Source organism: Populus alba, chromosome 10 (assembly GCF_005239225.2).
Source record: "Populus alba chromosome 10, ASM523922v2, whole genome shotgun sequence".
NCBI classification, from domain to species: domain Eukaryota; kingdom Viridiplantae; phylum Streptophyta; class Magnoliopsida; order Malpighiales; family Salicaceae; genus Populus; species Populus alba.
Window position 1 is genome coordinate 18,369,165 of NC_133293.1, and position 16,047 is coordinate 18,385,211.

The window sequence follows — 16,047 nt, forward strand, 5'->3', positions numbered from 1 at the left end:
AGAGATACAAATTAATCAACACATCAAATATAAGAAATTAGGTCCTCGTTCACTTCACACATGTAAATTAACATATGAAAATCCTTTTTGTTTTTAACTAGGTCCTAAATAGCAGCCTCATTTGTTTTTTCTACGGGTGGATTTAAAAATCTTAAACGTTTATTCCATATAAGAATCAAGGAATCAATCATATCTTATATGAAACAAAATATTCAAAGATATCGCTCGTGAAGTTTTGGTGGCAGCTCAATTTGAAGATCTAAGAGGATAAATGATGGATATGTTTGGCTTTGCTATGCTTATAAAAAACTTATAGATAATGTCTTGAAAGACTGTCATTTGCTGGATAAAAAAAAATATATAACAATTCCATAATAGAAATGTTTTTTTTCTTTTCAGCAGATGCGCTGTTGGGTTAGTTTATGCTAGTTTTTTTTACTAGCTCTACACAACATGCCATATTATTTTCTTATAACCTTATAAAAATTGTAAAAATAATAGGAAGTCAAAAGTTTGATGTATAATAGATGAAGAATTTTTAAAATATTGAGATGGTGAAATATTGGATGATATATTTTTTTAAAAAAAATTAAAATACTAGCATATTGGATCAACCAAGACTAATTATATTTGACTCATGAAACTCTTGATTTTAGGTATGAGCTGGAGACAACATTATGAAATCTAAACCAAAATATGTTGCAATCCAATTGTTTTTATAGAAAAAAGAAAAATTTAAGACTCTAGCAACTTAGCTGATTGAATATATTTAAGTTGAGTTAATTTAATAATATAATTAAAAAAACAACAATGAATAATAAATAAAAAGAGTGAGATAACACATGTGTATTTTAAAAATGAGTGAAAATCATATAGAAACAAAAAAGAATTTTAACATTCAAATAATTAAATGCTAAAAGATAAAACTGGAAAAATATGATGCAATAAAAACAAAACAAAACAAATAATATTTTTTACCTCAAACCACACAACGGGCTAGATATTCTTTTTATAACCTTAAAAAATGTCAAAATAAATGGATATAATGACGTTCTAGGTAATATATTTTTTGAAAATAAATATTGAGCAATTAATTTTATTTAATTTTAAAAAAATTATTTAAAAATAAGTTAGATATAATAAAGAAAAAATATATGAAAAACCCAGATATAACTCAAAGTAATTTTAAAAACAATGAAAAATTTTATACAAAGAAAAAAACCTTAAATTACAAGGTTTAATATTAGTTAAATAAAATTTCAACCGATGAAACAAAAAATCATGATTTAAAAAAAAAGGAGAAAAATTCAACAAATTAACTATGAAGGAATTCTTAAATCTAAATTAATTTCTCAAACTTGCAATTCGTTAAATTCTAGATTTATGGTTAATTTAAAAGCTCAATTTAATATTGAAAAATAAAATAAAAAAAATTCAATCTTAAAAACCTAACAAGGTTAAAAAATAACGATAAAAAAAATAAAAATAAAATTGATATGTAAATATAATGAATAATGATGAAATTGTAAATTTATTTTTATAAAAAAACCAAAAATAAATATAAAATCTGATATGTAAATATAATGAAATTGAAATTGTAAATTTATTTTTATAAAAAATACCAAAAATAAAATAAATAATAAAAAGCAAGAAACATATCTAAAATTTAAAAAATTAATATTAAAAAAAAAAATCAATTATAATAACAATGACCAAATCCACTCGAGATACCTCGAACAATCTAGAAATAACAACCGAACACTTAAAAAAAGTTATTTTACCCCTGAAAGACCGTCTGAAAAAAAAAAAAGAAGGCAATTCACTACTATAATTTACTGTGAATTAAGACATCTGTAGTGGTTTTCACTTTTCCCACACCAAAAAGGTTATGCTAATTCGGTAAACAATTGACGATATAATTAAGTATATTACTTTTATGAAAACACTCTCCTCAGTAAAGTCGTTGTAGTATAGTGGTGAGTATTCCCGCCTGTCACGCGGGTGACCCGGGTTCGATCCCCGGCAACGGCGCATCTTTTTTCTCTTTCCTCCTTCATTCACTTTTTGCCCCTTTCAAAGAAAGAACGCGTAATGCGCACTCTTATTTACGTCGTGACACGTTGCTCCAAAAAAACCGTCCTCTCCTTGTCCAAACAAATCGTCACTCTCACTCTTCCTCTTTACCTTTTCGCAACTTCCTTCCCCATTTCCTACGAGGAGAAGCTCAAAACCAGAAAACAAACCCTAATCAGTCACTCAAGGAATCCCACAATTTCCCACATAAAAGCCTCCCCTCATTTAACACTCCATCCCTCTTCACCATACGACCTCTCAATTTCAAATCCCAATGACAACCAGCATCCATATCACCGCCTTAGACGGGATCGTAAATGTGAACTCCCTCTTCACACTCGCCGTCTTCATTGGCCTAGCTTGGAACCCAAATGATCCCAACAACACTCTTATTGGTACCAATGACCCCAACAACACTCTTATTGGCCCCAATGACATCTCCTGCTCTCCAAGCCGCAAAGTCGCTGAAGATTTGATCGCCTTCCACGTGTACTCATTCAGCTCCTTTCTCTTCTCTAGCCTGATCGCTCTCGCTCTTAAACAAGCTATCAGGGTCGCTAAAACTTCGAATCACGCTCATGGAAATTATTTGGAGGCGGCGGAGCTTATGTTAGCGCACGTGAATAAGAATTTGATTCGGGTTGGGATGTTGGTTTCGGGTATTGGGTCGGTTTGTGGATGCGTGTTCTTGATGCTGGCGCTTGTTAATGTTGTTCAGTTAAAGCTTGGGAGTTTGGGTTGTGGAGACGGACATATTTATGCTGCTATTGTTCCGCTTGTTATTTTGGTTCCTATTGCTCTTTTGATTTATGTTTCAATTGTTTTGTACGCTTTTACTCGCTAGTTGTGTTAGTTTAGTATTTAATGTTGTGTGATTTATGTGAGAGGATAATTGTATCCAATGAAGTAAAAAAATGGGAAGTGTTTCTTCCATGTTGTAGGCTTTCCGATATGTAATACATGTGCAAGTTGGTTTTATTAATGGACTTGAGAAGTGATTTTTATGTTTTTGTGATATGTGTTGTAGTCGTAAATTGTTTATAGAATGATGCTATTCGTCTTCAAATATCATAAAATCAGCTTGCCCCATCATATGCGGAGTACAATGGATAGTTCGAGATAAATAGGATCACTGTTGTTTGTGTTTGTTGCATCATCCGCATGATATCAGGGTCTATGTTTTCTTTTCCTTTTTTTTAATGTTTGATTTGGCATAATTTAATGCGGGCGGTGTAATTAATCATTAATGACAGGTGCGATAAAAATGGTGGGAAATGTTTTGGAGTTGTTTTGGCAGAAAGAGGAAGTAGAAAAGCGGGAGGCTTAATGATGGTGCGATGGACTAGTAATATTGGGTTGAGTTATGACTAGAGAGTAGAATTAAGGAGAAGTGGGATCATGCTTCCACTTATATGGATCTGATTTCTTAGCAGGTTAGTGAGAATAGTCCAGTGATATGGGATAGGCAATTAGTGTAAGATGGATGAGCACTCGTGCAAGAAAGTCTAGAACGTGGAACCATATTGCAACAAGCAAGGGGAAGCATGTATTAAGGTTTACCGTGGTAGGCTCGTGTCAAATATAACTTGTGAGGTAATAGATTTACAATCAAGGAGCGAGTTGAAATGGAAATGGCAATACGCTATTAGAGGATGAACACTGTTCATTGAGTATAGACGATTAAGGGTGTAAAACTTGAGGGGTTTTTGTTTCTTTCTTTCCCTAGTGCAAACCATTAAGGTTTCAGTTTAATGGCTCTCTACTTCCCTGGATAACTATACTGCTATTTCGTAATCGGAGTACAATCAGGCAATGGAAACCCCTAAGATTCCTTTTTCTGGGGGAAAAAACGTGACAGCAATAATGCTGAAATATGGTAGATGATGTTTTGTCCTTTGGTGGATTCTCATTAGGATGACCCTAGAACTTCTACCTGACAAAATGAGTTGTGCCTTGGTTCTTATGATCGCTGGTTGTCTACATGTTCCTAGTTTTAATTGACTGTCTCTTCTGTTCGTCCTGTGGGTGTGTTCCATTTGGTCTTCACCTCCGGTACTCTATGTTACCTCACCAAAGTAAGCTATATTAATTTAACATTTTTGATAGGTGTTGAAGGGTCTATTGTGAGATATGGTTGGGGTGATGGAGAGGGAAAAATGTCTTGGAGGTATCTGAAAATAATAAATTGCTGCTCTAGACTGTGTCGAACTCTAATTAAGTTGAACTTTTATATCAACAGTTGTAAAATACATGATGCTTTCTGTGTTAGTGTGGTCTCAAGATGGAAGAGCAGAAGTGAAGGAACTGTAAGGCTGTGAGTGCAGCTGTTTGATTGATGTTGCGTGGAGAGAAGATGGAAATGATTTGATTAGCCTTTATCGTTTTTTTTCCTCTGTGAAGGATAGATGCATTTTGTTTCTCCCCTGTCAAGAATTCGAAGTCGCCTACATGATGAAATTGACAGTGGATTCTGATGAAGGCCAGTGATTCTATACTTGCAGGACAGAGATTAACATTTAGCATTCTGTCTTTTTTATTGTTACATACCCAAATACATATTCCGGGGAAAAGGTCAGGGTGCAATCGATCATTTCTACAAGTGGTGTGTTCTGGTAAGCTACTCTTGGTCATGTGGTGCCTTGCACTACTACCCATTACTTCAGAGCATTTGGAGAGGAAACTCGGAATCTTTCACAGTAGTGTGAACATTAGAGGGCAATAACGGTGACATCTTCCATAGATTTGAGTACACTGCTATGCTGTCAATTGCTCATGAAAAGCTCCCATTTCCCCCTTTGAGAAACACTAAAAAGCAATGGAATGGTTCCGAAGACTTTTAGGGAGCACTTGCCGTCATTGGCTAAAATTTACCAGTTTGGAATCCAAAGTGGAAGGAGTAGGTATTGCAATAAACAAAATGACCTTTTACTTGTAGTGCTACTTTCACTACTGTTTACGGGATTCAAGTGCAAGCACCATTCAGGTGTTAGTTTAAGTATAAAATCCTGCGAGGTAGAGCACTACTTGTGCTCTGCATTGAAGAAATGGCAACTCCAATGAAGAACATTTGCTTAGTTATGTTTCTTGCAACTCTTAGCATTGCTTTGTTCAATCAAGTTGACGGGGCTGGTGAATGTGGGAAAACCACTACTCCTGACAAAGAGGCATTCAAGCTGGCTCCTTGTGCATCAGCAGCACAGGATGAGAATGCTTCAGTTTCTAGCCAATGTTGCGCCCAGGTTAAGAAAATTGAACAGAATCCAGCCTGCCTTTGCGCTGTTATGCTTTCGAACACAGCTAAGAGCTCTGGAATCGACCCAAAAATCGCAATGACAATTCCCAAACGTTGCAACATTGCTGATCGTCCTGTGGGTTACAAGTGTGGAGGTAGGTTCACAAATTCCCTCTGTTTCAAGTCTTCTATATTTCTTCCTGTTGCCTCTCTCTTGTTTTTCTCAGTATCAGTATGATTTATTGACTACTATTGTAACCGTTTAAATTTGCTTCTTTTCTCTTGCAGCTTACACTTTACCCTGAAGAATGAGTAGCATGAACAGCGCTCCCCCTGTAATGTACTTCTACCAACCTGCTGGAGTTCACATCCTTGTTGCTAGTTCTTCTAGCTACCAAATTTAATGTAACATCCAGACATCTGAATAATAAATAAACTGTTGGTGTTTAATCTCCTTTGGACCGATCAATTGCGTTTTGTTTTCGTTTTTTATTTTTCCCAGCAGATTCCCCTTCTTTCTAATGTAAATTAGTCCACCGCCCACTGCCTCAGTTCTTCGACACACCGGACAGGCCGTGTTTTACAGCTACAATTTGATGGCATGAAAATAGAAGAGGGACTCCTCTGCGCAAATGGGCTTGAATATCATGGAAAGAAGAGCATGGGTCTCCATAGTGATCTATTAATCGGACTTGCAGACTCTGTGGATCAACAACCTTTAAAACTAGTAATGAGTGGCCATTAGATATTCGAGCTGCTTGAGATACCCGATTCAAGAATAAAAGACAGTTCTTCTCGAATCATGTGTTTAAATAATTAACAAGGCAGGCGCAATCATGATCTACTCATGTCTCTACCATTTCCAGTTGCTGATTTGCAGGGAGCAATTCTAGTTCATATTGCTGATTTGCAGGGAGCAATTCTAGTTCATACAAGTTAATAATTCTCCATTTATACTTTGTGAATTTAGTCAAAATCTGTCACAGCAGAAGCGATAACATGGCACAAGCTTGAATTTGAACGGTAAGATTTTTAGAGGGAGAGAACAGAATTAGAGCATAACAGTCCAAAGACAGGTAGAATAATATTTAGTTCATGACTGGACTACTTGACGGATTTTGTTAATATACAAGATTCTGCGGGGAGTGAAAGCATAAAACTCCCCCAGCAATATATCAACTAGTTGGGACAAAAAGAACCCAACAATATGCCTCGTTGTCCTGCCTTCCATATTAAGCTGTACTAGTCTTTACTAATCTCTATTAGTTTCTTAGTTCCATGGTCTATATTGAGGGATCTCATAGTCATAATTCCTGCAACGAATTAAACAAACACCATTTTAATCATCTGAATGGCCTGTAAAAGGCAAAGAAGAAGAGTAATATGCATATTTATACAAAGAAGAGAGAGGCAACATGCATGTGAATTACACTGTTCTGGTTTTTTTTTACAATGGTAAATTTCTGATACCTTCAAACGTTGTCTTACGATAATATTTTCTTTCCTTTTCAGAGATCAAGAGTGACTAGTATATGCGAGTAATTGATTACAAAAATTCTTTAATGGATGCACAATGGATCACTAATTTTGCGCACCTTAATTTGTTGGTGTTCTGCACTTGACAAAATGGGGCTAGATGCCTAATAATAGAGTGAACCTGCAAAAATGAATAGGATCGATTTATTAAACTGTCATAAAATAACATCACAATACCACATATTTACAACTATACAGCTATCATACCCTGCCACCAGTTCCCCCTTGAAGCACTGTTCGGGTCGTTGCCATTGGGATCTTCCTGTTCATCATCTTTCTTGAACTGTTCAAGGGGAAAAAAGGGAAAAAAAAGAAAAAATCAGCTATCACTTCAACAGCTTACAAGAGTAAAATAAATCAAGCTGTCATGTTCCATTATTATTGTAGTGCATCTTATGATGCATGATCAGTATTGGATGACATGCTCTTAACTTCCACACACGTATTAGTTTATTGACAAATTCACTACTCACAACATGTTGATATTCTGAGTTCTTGGTTCTTGGAGAATAGTTCTCTTGACCACCGTAGTAGATTGACGAGCTGAGGTAGCATGGTTCTGGTGTTTCATTCTGAAAAACTAAACTCTTGCCTTTGCCACTGCCCTCTCCCTTGGCTTTCTGAGCGACATTTTCTGAAAACAACCAAAAATTATATAGCATCCATATCAAGCCTAGAGCACTGGTCAGAGAACAACCTACAAGAGAGTAATTGTGCAATGTAAATTATAATGGAGGCATACTTTCTGCTCTAGCAACAAAAAGCTTTGATCACATACCTCGATTCGCATATTTTCCCCTGCCACCATGATTTTCCATAATTCCAGAGTCTCTCCCAGCTGGCACCTGAATCGGAACAGTTAAAAGATAGAAAATCTCAGCACTTTCAACAAGTAAAACAAAAACTGTAATGTTCTCTCTGTTTCTTTTATCAGAATTATAATATCGATCTAGGAGACAAACACACAGCACTCTATTCACAGCACATGTAGTAGTTCAATTATATATGAAATGGAGTAGCTATCGATACTTATTTTTATCTTTTTTTATATGGATATTGATGTGATTTTTTCTTTTATTTTTCATATCTGTCTCTCTTTTCAAATCAAGTCCATTGAATAAGTATTGTTAATGGCTAACAGAGTATTTTGGGATTTCTCACCCCTACCTTCTTAAGCTAATAATTATTACAGAAGGGATTCTTTCTTTTCTATTCTATGTCTTTTGCTTACCATCCCTTTTTCCTTTTTATGTTAGTCTTTTTAGTTTCTCTGCTACCCCCGCAACTAAATATGATAACAAAAACCAGGAGAACCATGGAAACCTTGCATTTTAATTCGTCATTACTGATTGTTGGGCTGATGGCGAGAGGGCAAAACCCCCATAATATATAGTAGCCGGCAACGCATGCATAAAAGGCCAACAAATTAAAGAAGGTCGTGAAGTGTACCTTCGATGGATGAGGAAAAATGGACTCGAATATCCCACTCGAGGCGGATGATGAAGAGGAAGAGTCTTTAGGACCAAAAAGATGATCAAAAGAAGAAGCAACGACTTGCCTTTTGTTTTCCATGCTAAGATAGATTTTTTAAGCTTTCTTTGTCAACCAACGAACAAAACTACTCTTTAGCAGTCTACAACAACGACCACACTGAAACGAAAAGACACCAAACAAAAAGAGGGAGCGAACTCTACTAACCCCAAAACGACACCCAAGAAAACAACACAGATAGGTAGCAGCAGTAGATAAGGTTTGCAGTTGCAGAGTGAAAACGAAAGAAGGAAACAAACAGATAAAGAAAAACTTCGAAATGCAAAGCACGTGAAGATTTGCGGTTGTGGGATATAACGCAAAACGATCTCTGCTATTTATAAGCCCAAAAAGACGGTGTTTAGGGCTGCTGCTGCTGCTGCTGCGGCTGCAATCCCACGTTCCTCTATTCAATTCTGTACAAGTGGACATGTTGCCAGCTTCCAACTCCTTCGTGCCACGTGTCCTCCATGCCCATATCTTTGACTCTCCTTTTCCTGTTATTTTCTTGCATAAAGATAAATGGATAAGGTCGTTGGCTCAACTTGGCCTCCTAGGATATGCTTCCAAATAGTTGACCCTTCATCCTTTTTCTTTTTTTTTTTTTAATTTAATTTATTTTCTTTTACGGAAACCAAGTGACAAGAAGATTTACCAATATTCCATGCATTGAGAAATAGATATTATAGACATCTCCCTGCAAAATCTTCCCAGGTTCAATGACGAATATATATTTTATGTTTTGTTCCTAAATCAATAATGTTTTTTTTTTTTTTTTTTTTTTTTTTTTTGTGTGGGTAACGTTGAAGCGCTCATGGCTGGTAGGTTGCTGAACCTTTTCGTGTCACCGATGTAATCTCATCAACATTATACTTAGAATCACGACAATTCAACATTTTTATAAGACGTCGTGCCAAAAGAAAATCAATCTCTTCAAGTTTATCTTGAAACAAATTAACATAGTGCTTTGATTGGTAAAGCACAGTATTTTTGTGCACTAATATTCTATAATAATCAATGGACGAGAGTATTCCACAAGATCAGGATAATAATATGAATAATGAATGGCAGGGAAAGATAAGGAGGAAAGGCCAGACAGCATAGATTAATGGCGCCCCCCTAATCCCTATAGTCCTACTGACAAATTAGCATGCGTCATGCTTGGGTTTATGGTAGGTGTAAATTTTTATCTTGGATTCGAGAGGGGCAATAATGCCTAATCTTGGATTTGCTAAGAGGGTTTTTTGATTAATATATTTTGGCATTTTCCTTATTGACAATAATACTTGTGGCTGGTGGTATGAGGTCGGCTGCTTAGATAAACACCCAATTCTCGAGATAAGGTTTTCCTGTCTGAAGCCAAGACAATTAAAGAGAACAGAGAAGATGATAAATTCTATGTTGAGGCTGTACTATTGCGGCTCAAAGCAGGGAGCCAGAGCGTTGTCGCATTATTGTATTTGAAAATACATATATAGCCATCAATTTGCTCGAAAAGATCCATGTGAGATTAATTAAGAGATCCTTGATTGATTAGCCCCTGAAGGGACGTCGTTAACCTGAGCGCCGAGCGAGGATTCACTAAATAATTCTCGAGGATAAAAGAAGATATGTTTATTTAAAGATTTCGAAGGTCATGTGGGGTGCTGGATACTGTAATTCCAAAGATTTCGAAGGCATCATGCTTTTATTGGATAGAAGAGGATAAGCTCATTTAAAGTACTGCAACTTTTCAATCAAGCGTGGCGTCACTCGCAAGAGTCTTGCTAGGGCTAGCCCCTAATTGGGCCCGGTTTTGTGGCAAACACATGTTCCACTTATCCGCGTTTTTACCTTTCTATAATTTTAAATGAGAGTGCTCCTCCTCATTATACGCTCAGAAGAATTTAGGAGAGAAAGAATCTTAATTTATGAGGTCCATGTTAGCTAGTAAAATCACTACATAGACTTGAATCATATCGATTAAAACAGCATGATATGTATAGTTCACGTAATAATTTCTTATAGTCTAAAAAAAATCAGAGTACAAACCTAGAAAATTGGATTTTTTTTTTTCATAATGTTTGGGGCTAGCCGCTTAAAAAATAATCTTTAAATCATGACTCTAAAAAAAATTCTAATTAAAAAATCACGGTAAAGAAATTTTCAATTAAACAAAAACTACTTTAAAGCAAGTTCATATTTTGCTGAACGGGCAGGTCCTGCTAGCTGAGTTTGGCTCTCAAGGATATCCCTTGTATCAAGAGGATAAGAAAGTAGAAAAAAAAAAGAAGAAGAAGCAAATTCTTTTTAATTAAATTTCCGCGTCAACCGGGAAATTCCCGGCATTGCAAAACGGCGAGAATATATTCTCTTGCAATAAAAGCTAGATGAAATGTCAACTGCTGCCTGGACCTCTTAGTTACATTACTGCAACAGAGAATCAAATAGTTGGTCAAATTCCACACAATTGCAACGAAAGGTATATACATTTCTATTTTCTAGAACCTGTGGCGGAGACGAAAGATGATTTTAAATTCGTTCTTGATCGAATCAGGCTGCTGATTTCTGTAAGTTGTTGGATCTGAAGGTTAGTTTTGATTTCAAGCTCTTAAAAAGAAAATATATATAAATCAAGAATATTTGTCAGTGGATGATAGGATTGACTAATGCTCGAGGGTCGAGTCTGTTTAACCAAGGAGCTGGATCCCTGAGAGAGAGCAACTAGTCAAATTGCAAGAAGTTGCTACGAATCATATATTCCAGCTTTTATTGATACTGGAATATAAGCCAAACTTTCATCTGGCAAGCTTTGACAAACGTGATTTGTAAAATTTCTGTGTTTAATAAATTTAGTTGACATTTGGATTATCGTGACTGCATGGACCACCATCACAGCTAGACTCCAAATGAATCTGTAATTGTCTTCGATATTGAAAATAAAAAAGAAAGCATTTAGTTCCCCAGAGGACCACTTGAGCAAAGTTTTAGCTCGCTTCATAAAAATAAATCAGAAAGTTTAGAATTCTCAATTTTAGAGATCTCATGTTTAGCTTACCATGGATCAAATGATTCAAACCAGTTCATGGTTGAAGGGGCTGCTCCCTTTGAATTTCTACCTGGTTTTAGAATTATAACTATTTTCTTAGAAAATAATCTAAATTATATTTTGGATCTTATTTAAGAGTTTAAGTTATTAAGTTAAGATAATTTTTTAACATAATATTAGAGCCTTAAAATCAAGCAGTCTCGAGTTTGAATCTCACCATCTTTATTTATTTGATAAAAATTAAACACAAGGTAATATGAGCCTATGCAAGTTTCAAGTCTAAATAACTTTCACGTGCAGATGTGTGTTAGAGAATAATATAAATCATATTTTGGGACATCATCTAATAATTTAAATTATTGGGTTGAGATGGTTTTTTAATAGGTATCAAAGTTTTATAACTAAGCGGTCACGAGTTCGAATCTCACAATCTCTATTTATTTGATAAAAAATACAAGCACAAGATAATATGAGTCTGTGCAAGTTTCAAGCTCAAATGACTTTCACTTGAATGAGTGTATTAGAGAATAATATAAATCATATCTTGAATTTCATCTAAAAGTTTAAACTATTGTGTTAAGATGATTCTTTAATACATTTATTTTGCACACAAGCCGTGGGTTAGATATTTTTATTTTTTTAAAAAAATTATATATATAGAATTTTTCAATGTATTTTTATAATTTTAAAAAAATATAATTTCAAATAAAAATTTAAACTAAGACTTTTTATATTAAGACTTGAATAAAGTTAAAATAGATTAAAAGAAAAAAAATATTCCAATCCTGAAATTAAGGATGTAAAAGATGATGTTACGGTGGCTTGTCATTATGATTGTTTGTCTAAATAGTATAGTTCAAAATCTAAAACGGTGGGTAGGGACTGCAAGCTGTTATGAAGCCTAAGATTTATTAATTGGATCTCTGGTGGAAAAAAAAAAAAAGAGTGTTAATTACTGCATCAACTGGGAAGAGTAATTAAATTAGGGGGAGAAAGGTAATATTTATTTTCAAATCCTATTACTTGTATTTCATAATATATACATATAAGTGTTCGATCAACTCGAAATCTTGAATTAACCAGCTCTCTTTTATGGTTTGGTTTCTGAGAGCTATCACCTATTTTGTGGGTAATATAAAGTATGTCAATGCTATAAAAAAAATGTATTGCATCCTGAATTCCAAATTAATTAAGACTCACCGTGGAAGATCTCTTGCTTCAAAATTCCGATATTAATCTAGATTTTATTACTTTTTCATTGCTACTCGTGACTTTAACAAAACACGAATTCATTAATATATTGTCTTTCTCAGTAAAGAAAAACACGTTGTCTCTGCCATAAATTTCTTCTTGAGAAATTTATTAAAATTACACTTTATTATCGGATCATATCAATAATACAAATGCCACAGTTGTTTCTTGAGTACACACCGATTAAGCGCGGGGGACAGCATATTTATTAAGAAAACGGACTGCATATATATATATATATACCTATCCATAAACGAAAATAATGTAAGGGTAACAAGAGCATAAAGACTTGAAAGCAAAAGCACATGGAGTATTAATTAATTATTAAATCAGTGGGATTTCCATGGATGGCACTTAAGCTTTGGGCATGATGACTCCCATGAGCTTCTGCATTCTCCTTTCGCACCATCACAGCACTTGCATTCCAGTCCCAGGGTGGCAAAAAACCTTTTTGAATTTCCTGTTATGAACATCACAACGGTGTTGCTACAATTCCAAATAAACCAGACAACATATAATCAATTTAATATAGATATATTTTTTGCTTACCTTGTTGAAGCGTCAATGGCCTGGCTTCCACCGCTCTAGGATATTGAGATATGGTAAAAATCAGCAGTAACAGCAAGACAGAAGCTACAAGATGTCTGGGCGCATCCATTTCTCTCTAATATTCTAACAACCTTGGTAATAGTTGCCTGAGCAAATTGCAGGGAGCAGAAAATATACGAGGGAAGTTATAAGCATTTGCACAAGATTGCAAGATATATATATAGATGGACAGGTAGATAACAGACAAGCGCGAGCCAATAGGGAATTCACAACGGTAATGAAGAGAAAAGGTTGGACGAATGATCATAGCCAACGCGTTTACACCACTACATGTGTGAACCAAGGGTTAGAGGTCTTCCTTTCTGCAGTCAAGAACGAATATTGTTGGATTTAGAGTTAGTACTTAAATTAAAAAAAAAACACTTTTCAATTTCTGTTCAGCATGAAAAAAAGAAATTAATTTATATTCTGTTTCCAGAAGCTTGTCAGTTTCGATTTTTCTTTAACAACGTAAGGTCAAAAACATTCTAGGGAAAAACAAGGTTAGAAACAAAAGGTTACACCACATACATTGAGTATAAGTGCTGAGCAGTAATTTCCCCCCCTTTAATGCCATCAATTCGCCTGTTATTTTCTGATTGTGATCATTCATTCATTTAAATAAAACCACCAAATTTAATATTTTGACTGGGAGGCTCGTACATAGTCGTCCCATGCACGCTCTTAACTTTAATAAAATAAAAAATCAAACAACCTCAAAAAGATTTGAGTCATTTGCGAGGAGGCCAATGGCAAGACCGGAAGAGGCTTCCTATCAACCAAGAGAAGGTGCCATGAAATCTAAGGAATGTGCCAGTGGCAAGACCGGAAGAGGCTTCGTTTATATCAGCCAAGAGAAGGTGTCATGAAATCAAGGAATGTGCCCATATTTTTTATAATGACAATTGTTCTAGGAATTGTTTTTGCAAAGTTAATAATAACTTTCACTATGCCAATTAATTATTGTAAAATGTTTTATAATTAATTTTTAAACTTTATTTATTTATTTTAAAATAAAAAATATAATATTAATTCAATTACAGTATCATTTTAACTACCACCTATTACCAAACTATTACATGGCATCTGGAGCTGGCCTGTTATAGTCCATCTTTGGAGGATTATATAACATGATGCTCACAAACCAGTGAAGCACAGTTGGGGTTTTGAATAGCAGATACATGGTTTGTTTGAGAGTATAAAAGTTGTTATTGTTTAAAGTATTTTTTGTTTTAAAATGTATTAATATATATATATATATATTATTTTTTAAAAATTATTTTTGATATTAGTATATCAAAATAATTTAAAAATATAAAAAAATTAATTTTAAATATAGTTTTAATTTATTTTAAAAAACATGATTTGAAATAACATTACCGAATATTGTTTTATTGGGTACTCCCAAATTGAACTTTTCGAGACTTCAAGGGAGCGCATAGTTTTTCTTTAGTGATTAACACGATTGTTTAACAAAAATCATTCTTATATAACATGATTTAGTACAATATATACATGCGTATAGTGATAATATTTCTTTCGTTTTCGTGCCGTGCGATATGTTTAAATTAGCTTTTGTATATTAAAATTAAATTTATTTTTTAATCCTTAACAAAATATATAGATTAAATATATGGAGATAAATTAACTTTATCACTATGCATGTGTTGAAGGGTTTTGAAATGGTTAAGATCAAAACGTTGGCATCGGGTATGTAGCTAGGATCTGTTTATTTTTATATATTTTAAAAGAAAATTAAATTTTTTTTTATTTTAAATTAATATTTTTAAAGTGTTTTTAGATTATTTTGATGCGCTGATATTTTTTTTATAGATTATTTTGGTGAAGATTGATATCTTTAAAAATTTTAATTTTTTTTAATAAAATAAAAAAATATTATTTTGAAATATATATTTAAATAAAAAACAACCGGAAACCGAAACAAGACTTTAAAAAAGCAATCGGAAACGTTCATAAAATCGGATCGTACGGATCACAAAATCACATTTTTATAAATAAAACGTTTCAAGCAAAAAAAACATATTTCAGAAAGTTCAAGCATAGTGAAATATAATAGTTCTTTAAAAATTTTAAAATAATATTTTTTAAATTTTTTTATATATAAAAAAATAAAAATTATTATTACATGATTGTTTTTTAAATAATATATTTTTTAAAATAATCATAACATGCCAATCATCAAGGCTAGCGGCGTGTTTCAATTATATTAAACCGGTTGAAATCCGGAAACGAAAGACTTTGATTTTACCATTTCTTTGACTGTAAACTCAAAATCCCATAAATTTTTCACGCTTGATGCTTAATTATTTATCTCTATCTCAGTCAAGACAAAATTGGACTTCTTTTACGGGCAACCAAAAAGACGAATTATTTACCCTGACTAGGCAGTTCTGTACCAGAATATTCTAAGATTTTTTTGCGTTGGACTATAATTATATATAATATATACTCTAACTTAAAAATTAACTTTTATCAACAATTAATTTAATTTACTTGCCTTCTTCCTCGTTATTTACCCATCATTTCTAAAATATATTTTTGTGATCACTTCATTGACGAGGTCCAAGGAGGCAGAAGTTATTTTCAGAATAAAAAATAAAAAAATTTAAATTAAAAAAAAATACAATTTCAATTGCCCCTCTAAATACGATTTAAATAAACAAATATTTTTTTATAATAAAAACATTATCAGGATTGTGCTGACGACGTAATGCACCCGGAAGCTTCATTTCGACGCTTTAACGTCTTGGATTTTTTCTTCTTCTTCCAGAATCATTTCATGCAATAA

At 33.7% G+C, this 16,047-nt stretch overlaps 3 protein-coding genes and 1 non-coding gene across 5 annotated transcripts; 3 read left to right on the plus strand and 1 right to left on the minus strand.

Moving 5' to 3' along the window:
• Nucleotides 1-1,959: 1,959 nt before the first annotated feature.
• Nucleotides 1,960-2,031, plus strand: TRNAD-GUC (transfer RNA aspartic acid (anticodon GUC)). Its single transcript has one exon. It is a non-coding gene; the product is annotated as a tRNA-Asp (tRNA).
• A 108-nt stretch (nt 2,032-2,139) lies between these two features.
• LOC118059656 (uncharacterized) lies at nt 2,140-3,075 on the plus strand. Its single transcript, XM_035072567.2, has one exon. The coding sequence runs from the start codon at nt 2,348-2,350 to the stop codon at nt 2,915-2,917; it is 570 nt and encodes a 189-aa protein (XP_034928458.1). The 5' UTR covers nt 2,140-2,347; the 3' UTR covers nt 2,918-3,075.
• Nucleotides 3,076-5,085: 2,010 nt separating this feature from the next.
• On the plus strand, nt 5,086-5,768 carry LOC118059658 (uncharacterized). Its single transcript, XM_035072570.2, has 2 exons — nt 5,086-5,460; nt 5,594-5,768. Exons 1-2 carry the CDS (start codon nt 5,118-5,120, stop codon nt 5,608-5,610), a joined length of 360 nt encoding a protein of 119 aa, XP_034928461.1. The 5' UTR covers nt 5,086-5,117; the 3' UTR covers nt 5,611-5,768.
• A 588-nt stretch (nt 5,769-6,356) lies between these two features.
• Nucleotides 6,357-8,695, minus strand: LOC118059657 (uncharacterized). 2 transcript variants are annotated; one of them, XM_035072568.2, is made up of 6 exons: nt 8,291-8,695; nt 7,620-7,686; nt 7,315-7,538; nt 7,049-7,124; nt 6,901-6,962; nt 6,357-6,618 (listed from the first exon to the last, which is right to left on the minus strand). In XM_035072568.2, the coding sequence occupies exons 1-5, from the start codon at nt 8,411-8,413 to the stop codon at nt 6,946-6,948; spliced, it is 507 nt and encodes a 168-aa protein (XP_034928459.1). In that variant the 5' UTR covers nt 8,414-8,695; the 3' UTR covers nt 6,357-6,618; nt 6,901-6,945. The 2 variants fall into 2 exon arrangements, with proteins under 2 accessions (XP_034928459.1, XP_034928460.1); XM_035072569.2 differs by having other exon boundaries at nt 7,315-7,475; nt 8,291-8,692.
• Nucleotides 8,696-16,047: the final 7,352 nt, after the last annotated feature.

Coding starts and splice junctions, on each gene's coding strand:
- LOC118059658 (XM_035072570.2), top strand. CDS start 5,118: ATGGCAACTCCAATGAAGAACATTTGCTTAGTTATGTTTCTTGCAACT.
- LOC118059657 (XM_035072568.2), bottom strand. CDS start 8,413: ATGGAAAACAAAAGGCAAGTCGTTGCTTCTTCTTTTGATCATCTTTTT. Junction 7,687..8,290: donor TTTTTCCTCATCCATCGAAG/GTACACTTCACG, acceptor GTTCCGATTCAG/GTGCCAGCTGGGAGAGACTC. Junction 7,539..7,619: donor GGGAAAATATGCGAATCGAG/GTATGTGATCAA, acceptor ACTCTCTTGTAG/GTTGTTCTCTGACCAGTGCT.
- LOC118059656 (XM_035072567.2), top strand. CDS start 2,348: ATGACAACCAGCATCCATATCACCGCCTTAGACGGGATCGTAAATGTG.